Source organism: Cyphomyrmex costatus, unplaced genomic scaffold (assembly GCF_001594065.2).
Source record: "Cyphomyrmex costatus isolate MS0001 unplaced genomic scaffold, Ccosl1.0 scaffold169, whole genome shotgun sequence".
Classification (NCBI taxonomy): Eukaryota; Metazoa; Arthropoda; class Insecta; order Hymenoptera; family Formicidae; genus Cyphomyrmex; species Cyphomyrmex costatus.
Genome location: NW_017275704.1, coordinates 389,873 through 405,023, shown reverse-complemented (window position 1 = coordinate 405,023; position 15,151 = coordinate 389,873). Strand labels below are relative to the sequence as shown.

At 33.0% G+C, this 15,151-nt stretch overlaps 1 protein-coding gene across 1 annotated transcript; it reads left to right on the top strand.

The window, feature by feature from the left end:
* Window positions 1–612: 612 nt before the first annotated feature.
* LOC108771875 (G-protein coupled receptor Mth2) lies at window positions 613–12,407 on the top strand. Its single transcript, XM_018537277.1, has 10 exons — window positions 613–1,288; window positions 3,521–3,868; window positions 6,346–6,637; window positions 6,862–7,090; window positions 7,708–7,928; window positions 8,001–8,079; window positions 9,306–9,487; window positions 10,720–10,882; window positions 10,924–10,950; window positions 12,014–12,407. Exons 1-10 carry the CDS (start codon window positions 1,019–1,021, stop codon window positions 12,351–12,353), a joined length of 2,151 nt encoding a protein of 716 aa, XP_018392779.1. The 5' UTR covers window positions 613–1,018; the 3' UTR covers window positions 12,354–12,407.
* Window positions 12,408–15,151: the final 2,744 nt, after the last annotated feature.

The following is a 15,151-nucleotide window of genomic DNA, read 5'->3' as shown; positions in this document are numbered from 1 at the left end:
GCGTGTCGCGTAAGGTATAAATGTAGAAGGATAATCACGTTAGTAATAAACAGGGCAATGCTATAAAATCAATCGATCGAGTGTGTCCTTGATTATTTACAGAGACAACAGAATAATTCAAACGAGTGGACGAAGAAGTGTACTGAGAGACTTTTGTTCAACTTTGCTCGAAGAAGACAAAAGAATCAGTGATTAAAAGGAAAGCAAGTCGAGTCGGATTGTAGTTTTTCAATCGAGCATTAATTACAATTTGATTAATAAATTACTTGTTTTTATTGTAAAACATTAAATATTCTCAGTTGAAACTAGATGAAACTTTTCGATTCCGACCGAATAATTCTTATTTGTAGATTTTCTCTAGACGAGTAATATAAGTCTTTTTAGTTTTGAAACGTAAATAAGTGTTGAAAACCTTTTTTAAAATAATCATATATGGATTTATGTATATAAAATTGTAACTTAACATCGAACGTTGATAGTTTAACTTAAAATTGCAGTAATGTAAGTTTCTAGACAGAATGATTAAATGGAAAGATAATTCAAGTTGTCATTAAACGGATAGCAACTACTTCCGTTGGGCTTGTGTTTATCGTTTAATAGCGTTCACGTGAATACCAGCTGTTGGAATCAGCTGACGTAAACGTAATTTAAGACAAAAGAAAAATCAAAACATGAATAAGAAAGGAATCAGATATAAGCAAGTATTAATTTAATTGTGCATAAAACTTGTGAAATTTTATAAGAGAGTTAAACAAGTGTTAATCGACGACATGTGAATTATATTTTCATAGAAACTGAAATAAAATCTGGAGACACGATAGTATGTATAAAGAGAAAGGAGAAACGCAAGTGTAATAAAAATTAGAGTTAAAATTTTGAAACGTAGCTGCAAAGTGATGGAAATAATCGGAGAATAGCAATTTGAAGCATAACACTGAAAGATGTCTGAAGACTTAGAAATAGTGTAATAGAGAGAGAGATCGTTTAGATAAACGAGTAATTATATTTTTACGCCATTATGACCATAATAATGTTTGTTTTGATCGATCTGGTGTTATTCTCGACAAAAGTATCGTCGAAGTTACACCTGCCGAAATGTTGCCCGCCAGGAGAAATCTTCTCAGGACATTCCATCGTAGAGTGCACTTCAGTATCGAAGAACGTGACAGAACTCGATATTCACAATTGGAACACCCCTATGGGGTTTCAAGGAATTCCTAAATGTAAGGAATCCGAAGATCTTATGACAACGCTGCTTGACGATCTCGATTCCGACAATTTCTCAGAGGTAAATTATATATGAATTGATCTTCTAAAATATCTTTAACTGAAATTGCGATATTTTGATTGACGAGTTTAAGCCTCTTTATGATGAAGTACAAAGAGAAACATGTTTCTAACAGGATGCATAAAAATTGATGATAGAAAATGAATAAAACATAAATTACAGTCTTTCCTAATAAAGTAACATTTTTCATTTGTTTCTAATTTTATCTTAATCTTCATTTTTATTATCAGGAGACGCGGTAGTGTCTCCGGCCATGTTTAAAAACTGAAAGACACTACAAGTCTCTTATCCCGAGCCACCAAAGTGGTAATTTTTGGGTGTGCATAACTATTAAAATATATAAAAAATTTTTAATCGAACATTATATGTCTTAAAAGGCGGCATCGTCACGAGTAATTTGAGCTAAAAAAATTTTTAATCGATCAAGCCGTTCTAGACATACCAACGGTCGAAAAGTGATGATTTTCATGAAAAATGAAGTAACGTCTCCTTTCTTTTTCTGTCCGCAGTCATATCCACCTCTCTCCTGTCTTCCCTTTCACTCACACCTCCACCAACTTCGACCCACCGCACCCCCTCCCTCTTTCCCCACCGTCAATCCCCACTACCCCTCTCTTTCGCCGTATTTCACTCTCTTTTGTTATATAATATTTTTAAATCATTTTTTTATATATTTGTGATATATTTGTACTCTAAAAAGTAAATGATATCCGAAAAAAATCATATCATAAAAATGAAAAGTTTAAGCCATGTTCAAAAAAGATCTTCAAAAATTTAAACCTTTTTATTTAATAATAATGTATTACCACGAAAAGTAACTGATATATTATTAATTAAAGATGCCAATTCAAAGTGAATATACATACATAAAGTATATGCAACTTTCGGCCGATTTTCGAATCGCCTCCGCCATCCGCTGTTTTCCTCACCTCACCGTCCCGCGCACAGACCAAATGCCGCTCGACCGTCGTGCGGCATTTGGACCGCGCGCGGGGCGGTGAGATTTTAACTTATTAAGATAAATGACCGTGATGCTTAAAGTAAAAGTCAAGTGTCTTTAATAAAGAAATAAAAAGAAAAACGCTTTTTTTTAAATTAATAAAATATACAATAAAAATGAAAAACTTGTCACGACATAACGATAACCCGCAAATTCTTTGACACCTCCTAAATACAATAAAAAATTTATCGTTGAATACAGATCAGAAAATACAAATTTTACAATTAAAAATAGTACTTTTATCCTTATGTTGATTTATCTCAATTATGTAAATTAATATTAACGTTATATATATAATTCTTAATACACTATTTAATTACGATTCTATTCGTTTTGCTAATTTTCAATTTTTAGGTCAAGGTATCAATCATTTCCTCAAATGATTATATTAATCGTTCCTTTAATTCGCAAAAGTATATTTCAATTTTTTGAATATAACATTCAGTTTTCTTCCATAGCGAAATAGCTAAATGCTTTCTTATTATAATTTACATATTCATTTACATTTAGTTATAAAAAGAAATAACATACTTTTATTCTTTTAGCCTATTAATTTAGCGACTGTTAAATTAAATATAATGTGTAAATGTATATTAAAAAATTCTAATTTCTATTAAAGTTTTATGTAATGTATATTCTTAATTACATTATATTTAAAATAATATTTAATCATATATTTTAATCATATATATAATTGTATCTTTCAACAGAAATAATTTATACATCTAACATGCATATACAATACATATCCAGAGGAATTTGTCATGGAATCATACACCGTTAATTTCAACTCTAATTAAATAACTGTTTTATATTTTTTTTTTAAATTTCGAGCGACACTCTTTTTTCATTGTTATTTTATTTATTATATATTGACATTGTACTTAATTTTAGCGTTACCGAACATTAATTTTTATTGTTTTAACGTTATCTTACATTGATAATGATCCGATAGGAATCGAAACGTTTGTTGTTTGTTTGCTAGAATTTAATATATTATAATGTTTATTTACTAACGTTTTTGAATTATCTATTAACCTTTGGCTCGTTGTCCTTTCCCCGTTTGATATTTTTTATTCTTTTGATAGTATTTATGGTAGCTATTATTATCATGTGATATAATCAAAGTATACTAATCACAATTATGTAATCAATTATGTGAAACGGCAAATTTAAATATAACGTATAAAAACGAAAGATCCTTGTTTATCAATTTGATAAACTGTTTGTAGGTGCCAGCTTGCCTTGAAATACTTCATGTGCAAGCAACTGGAGAAAACACCATAATAGTCGTTCATTGTCAATCGAACAAAGATCGACCGAAAACAATTAATACATCTCTCCCGCAGCTTGCATATATCAGAAAATGTTGTCCTCGTGACACAGTATTCGACAGTCGTAGGAAGGCTTGCGTGCCGCAGTTAAGCGAGTTAGACAATCTCGTAACATTTTTACTAAATAGATCGTCTAACGCAGAACTTGTGGTGGTAACTACCGATAGTCCACCTACGTGCAAAGGTCCTATCATCGATTATGAGATTGACATAAACGATGTCTTTGTGCGGAACAGTACATATTCGGTAAGTAAAGCAAAATTTAACTTTTTATAAGATATAAAAGATTCTATTTTGAATATATATACAGGGTGTCTCACAATTACCGCATTTTTTTTCTTAAGGACGTATTTTGAGATAATTTTATGACGAGAATCTTAATACAAAAATGTCGAGGTTGTAATAGTTTTTACATTAATCACAATTAAATTTCGCTAATCACATATATACTTTGTAATTCCGATATTAATTATGCACATGTGTGTATAATTAAAATAATTAAAAATGTACAAATGTTTTTCAAACAACTTTCTAAAAAATATTGCATTGTTTATGGAGCCCTCGTGATATATTCACCACTTGTCATACTGAGCGCGTGAAATGTCAACTCTGTTAGCGAAAATTTAATTCTACCGAAATTTAATTGCGATTAATTTAAAAATTATTATAGCCTTGACATTTTTGTATTAAAATTCTCGTTATAAAATAAACACAAAATATATTCTTGAGAAAAAATGCGGTAGTTGTGATATACCCTATATATAATATTGCAAATTTTTACTTCTTTATTTTAAATCCTTTTTGTCTTATCAATTATGGATTACGTTATATAAGCAAGGGTAAGATTAATTTCCGAATTTTGAAAGTTAACTATAAATACAATGTCTATTAAAGTATAATTTACTTAATTAATTAATTAATTGTTCTCTTCATACATTAGGTGTTGAACTTAATTCCTGCAGTTTTTTCGTCTCTAAAATTGATTTGTTTCGAAGGGAAGATGAACGAATACCTTAATCAAAGTAATTTTCTTCATTTTCTATTACTTTTTCCCATCTCTCCGGCAACAGGGCAATCCCACGACGGTAGAACGCGGTGTCTTTCGAGGCGATCCATTCATCCATCCATTTTTGGACTTCTTTGTAATAATCCGGGAGATGATGATACTAAAATGGTCATGATTTGTTACCGCTTGAAATCGTCATAATTCGTCATTTAATAGGTAAACATGAAGGATTTTTCATCAATGATTTTTCTATACGATGTTTTTCTGTTGGTTACTTCTGAAGAAGACTCAATCCACGAGTCGAAACATGTAAAGTTTTCTAGATTTTATTATTAAGCTTATTTTTATTTTTGTATTGATTTTGTTCTTGTTTTTCATATTTATGTACACACGTTTATATCTTCAATTTTAGTCATGTTTTTATGTGAATTTATATTACTTCTTTTTATCTTTTTACTACGTTATTAAAGAAAAATTTTTTAAAATTTTTAATTTTTTGACTCTTAATTTGTCTTTTTAGTTTCTTTTTATGTTTCCCATTCAAGTTGTAAAAGTGTTTGCTTCGCGCTTTTCGCAACATGCGGTCGAGCGTTATCATGCAACAAAATGACTTTGCGTCGATTGTTGGCTACGGATGATCTTTTTATTTGCATCAATTCGTCACTCAATTGGCATAATTGCTGTTGGTAGCGATCAGCTGTATTGGTTTCATTTGGACACAAGAGTTCGTAATACAGCACATCCTCTTGGTCCCACCAGATGCAGAGCAAGGTTCTTATGCCCGTGAATATTCCTCTTCGGCGTTGAAGCGGATGGTTGGCCGGGATCCACCCATGATTTTTTCAGCTTGGGATTATCAAAATAAATCCATTTTCCATCACCAATCACGATGCGCCACAAAAAAAACTCTTTTTTCTTTGTCTGGCAAGCAAAGAAGTTGCAATAGACAAATGATTCAAAATGGCATTTTCTGACAACTCATGTGGTAGCCATATCCCTTCCTTATGAATCTTTTCAATGGCATGCAAGCGTTTTGAGACGGCCTTTGGAGTAACATTTAACGCTTTCGACAACTCTAAAAGCGTTTGAGCTGAATTCTCATCAAGCAATTCTTGCAGCTCGACATCTTCAAATTTTTTCGACTGTCCTGGACGTTCTTTGTCTCTGACATCAAAATCACCGTTTCGGAAGCGTTCAAACCAAACTCTACATGTTCTTTCCGATGGTGTTTCATCACCATACACTTCGGATAATAAGCGATGCGCTTCAGCTGCGGTTTTCTTGAAGTCGAAGTAGTGAAGAAGCACATGTCGGAAAAACAGCTTATTGCGATTCATTTTCAATCGATTGGAAATTTGGCGTCGAAAAATCTAATCTGTGAGGATTGAATCACCTTCTGCGACGTCTAAACTACAAAAGACATACGACTTCATTGTCGAAACTCGCCAGCGTTGGAGTCAGTATTCTCTAGCAGCGAGAAATTAAGTTCAACACCTAATACTTGAAAGTAATCAGTTGAGATGAAGTATTAACAACATTTTAAAATATATCTATCGATTTGTGTATGCTCTCAAGAACACTTAATAATTTTTCAACAAATGTTACAAATCTTACATACGCAGATACAATGTAATCTTTTTTAGAATGAAAATTTTTTAAACGTCTCGTGTATCTTGTATATACAATATTTTATATCAACATTATCATAATTTGACAGGTGATGGTTCCAACGGTCACGGATATTGTCAAAGAGGAACTTTTGGTTACTGAGAGTAATGCCTGCCTCGAGATAACGTCGAATTCTGATCGAATATTGATAGTACGCGTTTGCAGAAATCCGGAATTCTGCCATAGGAATGTTTGCATTAGAAAGTGCTGCGCCGAAAATGAGTTCTTTTACGCCCAAGGATGCAATAAACTCGCTGTATCCGACGAACCGATCGAGTTTCACGAGGCCCTCGCAAACGCCGTAAATCAAACGAGATCGTCGTCTTTCGACACGACTAAAGGTTTTTCCAATAATATTTAAACATTCTTATTGCTTTCTAAAAAAAAAAATTTAACTGTTTATTTAGAAACAAATAAACAAACATAAATTAAAGGCTATAATTGTTTATTTAGAGTTTATATATGATAATCAATAATAATTGTGCAACAAGTTGTCGAAGAGAATCCTATGAATGGAGAAACGGAGTTAATAGATTTCTCTTTTTCTTTCTCTTTGATTGTTTAGACTACGGAATTTTGATTGGGAAGCCATGTAAATACGGTATGTATCCCATAGATCCAAGGGAAGAAGAATGGTTGCTGACATCAGAAGGACATGTTTCTGTCGAAAATTATGCCGTGTACGACCAAGACAATTATTGCATGGACGTCTTTTACAATAAATCGGAGTTTGATCACCACTTTCATTTGTTTATATGTTTTGAAAATCCGGCGACAAATGAGATTTCAACAAGGTATATATTATTTTTATTTTCTTCAATTATAAAAAGAGTATTCGACTAACTATATATAATAACTATATAATAACCACATTCGTGTATCTTATTATCGTTTAATCAGCGCTTTACTTTTAGCTACGTTATCTTGGTAGATATAGACCGAACAGAGAGATTGCATTGAATGTGAATATTGCTGAAATGCTTTGTAGTATTGGGAAAGTTATTTTAGAAAAGTATGAGTTTGTATCGAGTTTCTATAGAAATTAAAGTAACAAATGCATTGCGTTAGACTTCTGTTGACGATGGCGATGCGTTTATATGCATTCAGGCATTTCAAGCTTCGGTCTCTCCTACCGCAAATTCTGTCAATTTGGTGAAACTCGACAGGCTTGATTTGTTTAAACTTCACAAAGTCAAACAAACGTAGCATACCAGCGTTCTGCACAATAGATGATGCCCTATATATTCGAGAGCTATAAATGTTTTAGTTGTATACATGGCACAAAGAGAAACGTTAGTCAATATCTACGAAATTGATGACAATATAACGTAAAACGGGTTAATCTTATACTCTTCAAATAAATGCATGTATCCTGCCATAGTGAAATGCGAAATGTATTTTTTACTGACAGATACCGAATGAACACTGTCCTGGAAATTATCAGCTGCGCCTTTCTACTAATGACTTTGCTAGTGTATGTCTGTCTGCCGAGTCTGCAGAATCTTCATGGTAAAACGCTGATGTGCCACGTGAGCAGCCTTCTCTTAGCCTTCACCTGCTTGCCCATCATCACTTGGAACATGCCCGGTGACGTGATTGAACGACAATTTATGATAACATGCAAAGCTTTAGGTTTGTATACCGATGCACTAAGAAATATATACAAACGACATTGATGAAACGAAAAAACAATGTTTTTTTCAGCTTATACCATGCTTTTTGCCTTTCTATCGGCGTTTTCCTGGCTTAACGTCATGTGTTTTGACATATGGTGGACCTTCGGGTAAGTCATACGATGCCATCATGCGACTGGGTCGAGTAGAACAATCGAAGATAAAATTGGGTAAATGAGACGGAGTCATAATTTCTCGATAAAAAATCAATAACCATTTCTTTTTGATGACTAAATGAATGAATTAGTCGGTCTCTTTTAATAATTTTATGAAGTTTATCTCATCGCGCTAAATTTGCTCGTTTATCCGATGATTTCTTCGCTATTATCTCAATTGACCTTTCATAGAATGTCTTGCTGTTTTTATTATTAATTCTCACTGTGAGCGCCGCTATATGTGTCTCTTCACAATAAAATTTCATTGTGTTCTACGTACGTCAGGGTGGTTAAAAAAATATACACTACCAAACATTAAACACTGAAATGATTCAACGCGTTTAATATAGCGTCGACATTATATGCATAATATGTAGAAAAAGTTCACGGAGAGTTTAAATTAGAGAATTTGTAACTATCAGAAAAAGAAATAACTTTTTTAAATATATTTTTAATTTATGTTCGTTTAGAAGATTAATTATAATCGAGAATCCGACGTGATGTCTCGAGAAAAATAATTTCGTTGAAAATCAAATTTAGCAAATTTTGATGGGAAAGAGAAATAATTTCTAGACATTCTGTGTCTTATTTAAGAGCGACAATTGCTCAGAACTGGACATATCTTGTCTGTCGTTTTTAGATGGTTACGAACGTTTGTGTGTTTAAGACGCTATTCTAGCTGGAACATTTGTAAATATACAGAGAAAATAGATTCCCACACGTCACGGCGACGATGTTGGTTACAGCTTAATGTTAGCTGGCTGGCGCAACGCTCTCACGATCGGAAATTCCATGAGTCCGGTTCTTATTTTCTCACGACATTCATTTTCGAAAAGTAAATCATGTGATATTCATGCGGCATTCGCGGAATGTTACGACTGATTGTGAGTTCCAAATCGACTTCCTCGAATTAAGACTGACTTTGTCGTAACGAAGCAGATTGTACGCTTCAATCTTTTTTACGTGACATTTAAGAATTATCAGTATTTAATAAACTTCATCGGTTCTAGTTTTCCTCATCGTTTGATTAATATTAAAGCGTCATTAGAAACACTTGAAATAAATATTAGAGAGTTTTATAGATTAACATGTTCTACTTAGAATTACATCACTTTCAACAGGATCATGCGTTGCCTTTTAATTTTTTATTTTAACATAATGATAGTTTATCTTCTCCGTAGAGTTTTGCGCGGAAATACCATTACAAAGGCACGCGAGCATAGGAAAAGATTTCTATTATACTGTATCTATGCATGGGGCCTTTCCTTGCTGGTGTCAATCCTCGTTATCGTTGCTGACAGCACGGAAATCCTGCCAAACTATCTGCAACCCGGTATTGGTAATAGAGGCTGTTGGTTTACACGTGAGTCATTTACAACCGATAACTGTTGTAATATAACGTAAATTTGTCAATATTAATTATGGACTTCTTGGAAAGATAACTTTTCGTAAGAAAAGCCGACTTCGCACAACATTGGTTATTTCTCCACGTCTTCTTGCTATTATAATTTATATATTGGAAATAGATAAAGTTGGGAATTTTTGTATAAGATGAATTACAGTTAGAAGATTCATTTGGTATTCAAAGTTGAACCGTATTGAGAGGAAGGCAAACGTAAAGTTTTCTGTCTATCGTCGTTCCGCAATTATCCGATAATTAAAAACTTTCTCGAGCAATTAATAGCGCTATGTAGCAAATTCAGGCATCATTGGTCCTCTATATAAAATGTAATTAAATTAACTGCTCGCGTAATAAATATCATTTATATCGGCAAAGCAATTGCACAGTTGGAAAAAATATGTTAAATTTAACATAAATCGCGTGTCCATAAATGGTCCACTCAAATTTTTGTGTTAATTTCACATAATATGAGTATGTTGAATGGTAACACGGATACTATGTTTATATTTCAACAAAAATGGAATGTAATCTTGAATAAAACTTGAAGAGAATTGTGTGTACAATCAACATAATTATTATGACAAAATTAACATACCTATATAACAAATATTCTCTAAAAAGACGATTCGCCTAAAACAACACTGCCCATTCCTGTTATAGAGTAAAATCAACACTCTTAATCTGTAAATTTTAACATATTTACTAAATACGTGCAAATTGTGTTACTTTAACATATTTTTTTAATCATTTCAATTTACACTTCATATTCATTATATTCGTTTAACATAAGAGAAATATGTTAAATTTACATCTAAAAGTGTACCTTACTTAACACAAAAACTTTAACAGCAGATTTTTTTTCACAAAAATACACAAATTTTCCAACTGTATGCATTCAATCAAGTAAAGAAAATTCTCAATAGTTTTAACGACTTAAAGCAAAGGTAAAGTTACCGTAACAAACCGTTACTGAATTATATTTTTTAATCACGTCTCTTATTTGTATGATGGAGTAAAACTAATTTCTTCATCAGTAAAATATATTTAAATTGAAACAAAATGATTAAATAATACAAATTAGAGGAGAAACAGTATTTTCATATTTACGTTATAATAAACTATCTTTATATACTGTAAAAAAATTTTAATATTTTTATCTAATGATTTTTTAATACTTTAATTTAATGATACAGAAAACCGAGATTCGTACGGCGAATTAACTTTCTTTATCGGACCGGTGATGATTCTGCTGATATCTAACGTAATATTTTTCATTCTCACATCAACACATTGCAATAAAGTACAAGCAGAGATAAAAAGGGTAACAGACCACGCGGATCCCAGAAGCAAACAATTTCGTTCCGATAAGAAGAGGTAAGTGTTCGCCAGCTCAGTAGAATTTTCTTTTCGTTTTCCGAAGCAATGTAAACAAAAAAAGATAATTTGGCGATAAATTAGCGATTGGTACACGTAAATTTTGAGCGCGCGCGTCATTTTGGAACTTTAGAGTCGGTTTTATTATTTTGATTGAAGTGTCCTTTGAAATTGTTGTAGCGCAGCATATACACAAAAATGTGAGAATTGCTGTCTATTTAAAACTGTAAAACTAGAAACACGAAAATAAAATCGTATACTTCTGTACTCAAAAGAACATTTTATACACCATTAACTTCGATTATGAGTAATATTTGTTAGTTTTAGTTGGCTTTGGACTATACTTTTTTTTAAAACAATTATTAGAATTCACTCTGGTGCTATATTTATATAACAGTGTCTGTAGGCAGCCATGCCGAGAAAAATACGTCGGGCGCTCCACCGGTGCCTCCACTGGCTCCACTTGAACCGAGGCCTCGAGTCGCGTCCATATTACGAAGCAACTGTCTCGCGGAGCCACACAGTCCGACCTGATAGGAACTAGTTTTATATCATTTTATATCCTACAACACGACCATCCTGGGGTGCGTTCAGAATCGTCGTCCGGATGTACTCAAATGTTGTTTTATCCTTATTGTTCACGAATGATAAACAAGGATAACAACACGACACCTGGGTGCACTCAGATGATGATTCTGAACGCAGCTCTGGCATATCATTGGTCCCCGAATGATCTTGTTACGTGTGAACCAGTCTATTCCAAATCCTGCTGGGTCCACTGTCCGCCCTCGAATAAACCTCAATTTCTGAGGGAAAATTTCTTTTTGAAAAGTCAGGTTTCTTGACTGAGGGAAGTTGGTTGTATCCTACTTCTGAAGCTGTAAGAGCTGGGCCGAGAAAAAATGTCGGACGCTTGAACGCGATGGCGTTCGGGACTTGAACCGAGGCTTCGTAGTAATTTGTGTTAGCCACCGTCTTGCTGCGGAGCCACACAGCTCGACGGGGAGATCTTAGTTTATTTCTTACATTAATCTTTATAATTTTACCTATTATTTATTTTAGTAAAATTTGATTTTTATAAAAAAGTTATATGTATATTTTATTTTCCGATAGATTTATCATAAACATCAAACTGTTTGTCGTCATGGGAATGTCCTGGATCTGCGAGGTGGTGTCATTCCTTCTAGAAAAATATTTAAATTACGAGCATTGGCATCACGTACTTTTCTACACCAGCGACGTCTTCAATTGCCTTCAAGGTCTATTGATTTTTATTCTCTTTGTCTTGAAGAGTCGCGTGTATCAAGCTCTTCATAGACGATTGGGATTTGATACCAAGAAAAGAAAAACGCTTACAAACGATGCAACCGTGACTTTACACAACCCTTATAGAGTCAGGAAAAGCATAAGTGACAGCACATTAACGACATTCGCGGTTAGTTCAACACCATAAGGAAATAATTGAGACTGTCTAATATAATAATTTACATAATGCCTCCTTTTTTACTACATGATATATTCTTATGTCCTTCAGTCATGCTCTCTCTCTCTCTCTGTCCAATTTGTGATTATTTTAAAAATATATACTCTTATCAGCTAAAATAAGTAAAAATCTTCTTTCTATATCAATATTTTATTAAGTAGGATATATTTAATAGCGTATTTAAGTAATATATATGTAATTGTACATAATAATGACAACCTTTTATTCATCACTTTATAAATGAATTATATTTGAAATAAGATTAATTTACTCTAATCTGTAATTTTATTATTTTCTTGATAGCAGGAGGGTTAGTAACTGACAGAGAAATAATTACATATGATTCAACGAGATCTGGCGTCACGCAAATATTTACATAGTACAGATCTTCAAAGGATATTCTAATCTAAAGACTACAGAATGTTCTATGTCTCAAGACGGCCCTCGGATAAAGTGTGCTGTGTAGGTAGTGGCATGAATAGAGCTTAATGTACGATACGATTGTATAAAGTTTCCTTTTGTATTAGCCCGTATTTTGATAATGGATTTATTCGTAATGCTATTCTTGACTCAGAAATGTCTGCTATGAAGTTCTGAAAATGGTACAAGATTCTATATACATATATTACAAGTATTACTTTTTTAGTATTAGATTTACAATTCAGTGACGAATTATATAAGAAGTGCATGAGGCGCCTCAGGATCTGGTCGCTGCGAGCGACTCGGCCCTGCAGCTCGTGTACTCGTTGTCAGTCGTAATGTAGAATTCACACAAATACTCGACTGTCGAACCCCGAGCGGTAGTGGATAGAGAGTATAATAAGAGCTTAGAATATATATTACTGAAAGCGGAATTGTCTATGTCACCCATATACCAAACGTGAAGCCAACATCTGTGCGAAAGAGAAAGGTATAGAGATTCTCAAATGTTCGCAATGCGCATGTGCCATTCAACCTCCCTTTATCTCCGTCAAAGATACGTAACCTAAAGATACGTAACCAAGACGCAATGCGAGGGAATAGCGATAACAATAACATAATTTCAACTTATCATAAACTGTGGATTCCGGTGTAACTGTGGAATCCGATTTCTGATAAGTTGAAACTGTATTATTCATGTCGCTATCATTATTTCCTCGCATTATTGTGTCTTTAACTTAAAATCCGTGAAACTAACAATAACACTGCGTATATGAGAACTGTACAATTTACACAGTACTGTCGCATGCGTGTTACGAATATTTGTGAATCTATACTTTTCTCTCTCGCACAGATGTTGGCTTTACGTTCAGCGCCTTATTCCGCTTCCAGTAGTATATGTTCTAAGAATAAGAGAGTCACTAACTTATCACGTGATTCGATTGATCCGAATCATACTGATTGATTTGGGGCGCATGGCGCTCAGAAAAGCTTAGAATGACAGTGACACAAGCTGCTAAATCTTCTTGTTATCGCTCTAACCTTTTCGAGCCCACGCGCCCCGAGCCAATCAGAGCATTGCTTTTCGATGCGCGCTACTGTCTTAATGCCAGTAGAGTACCTATAATAAGAGTATAGACATAAGGGTCTGCGCACAATAGGAGAAATATTAGGAACAGATATTAAATATAAACCTATAATTATAGGTACTCTAAATGCCAGATCCGTACTCTCATATGCCACTACAAAACTTAAACCGGCTTTTCATTTTTTTCCTGAAAAAACTTCTTATATAAAAAAAACTATGATATCACGTGATATACTTTGACTTGCTTTGTAGTTGGCGATTCTAATACCAGATTCGCACTCCCGTGCAAGTCATATATCTTTCTGATATAAACGTACGTTTCAAATCATAAAATCTGTTATAATACCAACACCTATATAAATCAATCACTCATAGAGCTCTCAAAGTCATTTAGGATTATTAATATTAACGGCAAACTAATCACGTCTTACATAGGTATTTATTACAAAATATCTTCACGTGTTACACGGTAACCCATCATTCAACAAATGGTACTTCTTCAGCAAGAATTGACATAAATTATTAGTAAAAATTAATGAGTTGATTAACAAGTGAATCAGCAAAATTGTTATGTGTGTTATTGATAAAACTCGCTCTCTCTCTAGCTGATAAATATATCTCCTCAGTAGCACAGTCTCGTTTTTTTTTTGTTTAAAAGTATTATATTATCAATATCAGTATAAATGAATTCATTAAAACAACATAAGTGTAATGAAAGACTTCTCGCTAAAAAATTCTTGTGCTTAAAATATGGTGATCGAGGAAAGAAATATGTTGATATTATTATATTATAATTATGATCATAATAATGTACAGGATGTATAATTATAATTAAAAAATAAATATAATTATAAATTCGCCTACAAATTGCAAGCGAGCCCACATAGTATAATTAAATTCCAAGATCACGACATGAAACTCCATAATATTATTTACGGATTTTCAAATCCTATAAGATCATAAATTGTTTAAATAAATGCAACCTTTCAATTTAGTGTTACAAATATACAAAATATAATCAATTATTGATCGTCCTTTTATTTCACGCGAATAATTTTTGCATGGACTAGGATTATTGCTTAAATTCGATCGCTTCGTCACTTAAACTATAACGATATTGATCTAATGTCAGATTGAAAAAATCTTCTCTTCGCGTATAACTCAGGATAACAGTTTCAGATATGATATCACTGTGATATAATGAGTACTTTTTTCGACCATGAGTACCTAGATATAAATCGGCTGACATTAAACCACGATT

What these genes read in the sequence shown, in the direction of transcription:
- LOC108771875 (XM_018537277.1), top strand. Translation starts at nt 1,019, where the DNA reads ATGACCATAATAATGTTTGTTTTGATCGATCTGGTGTTATTCTCGACA. An exon ending in ACAAATGAGATTTCAACAAG is followed by an intron (nt 7,091 to 7,707) that starts GTATATATTATT and finishes TTTTACTGACAG; the next exon opens with ATACCGAATGAACACTGTCC. An exon ending in GATAACATGCAAAGCTTTAG is followed by an intron (nt 7,929 to 8,000) that starts GTTTGTATACCG and finishes TGTTTTTTTCAG; the next exon opens with CTTATACCATGCTTTTTGCC.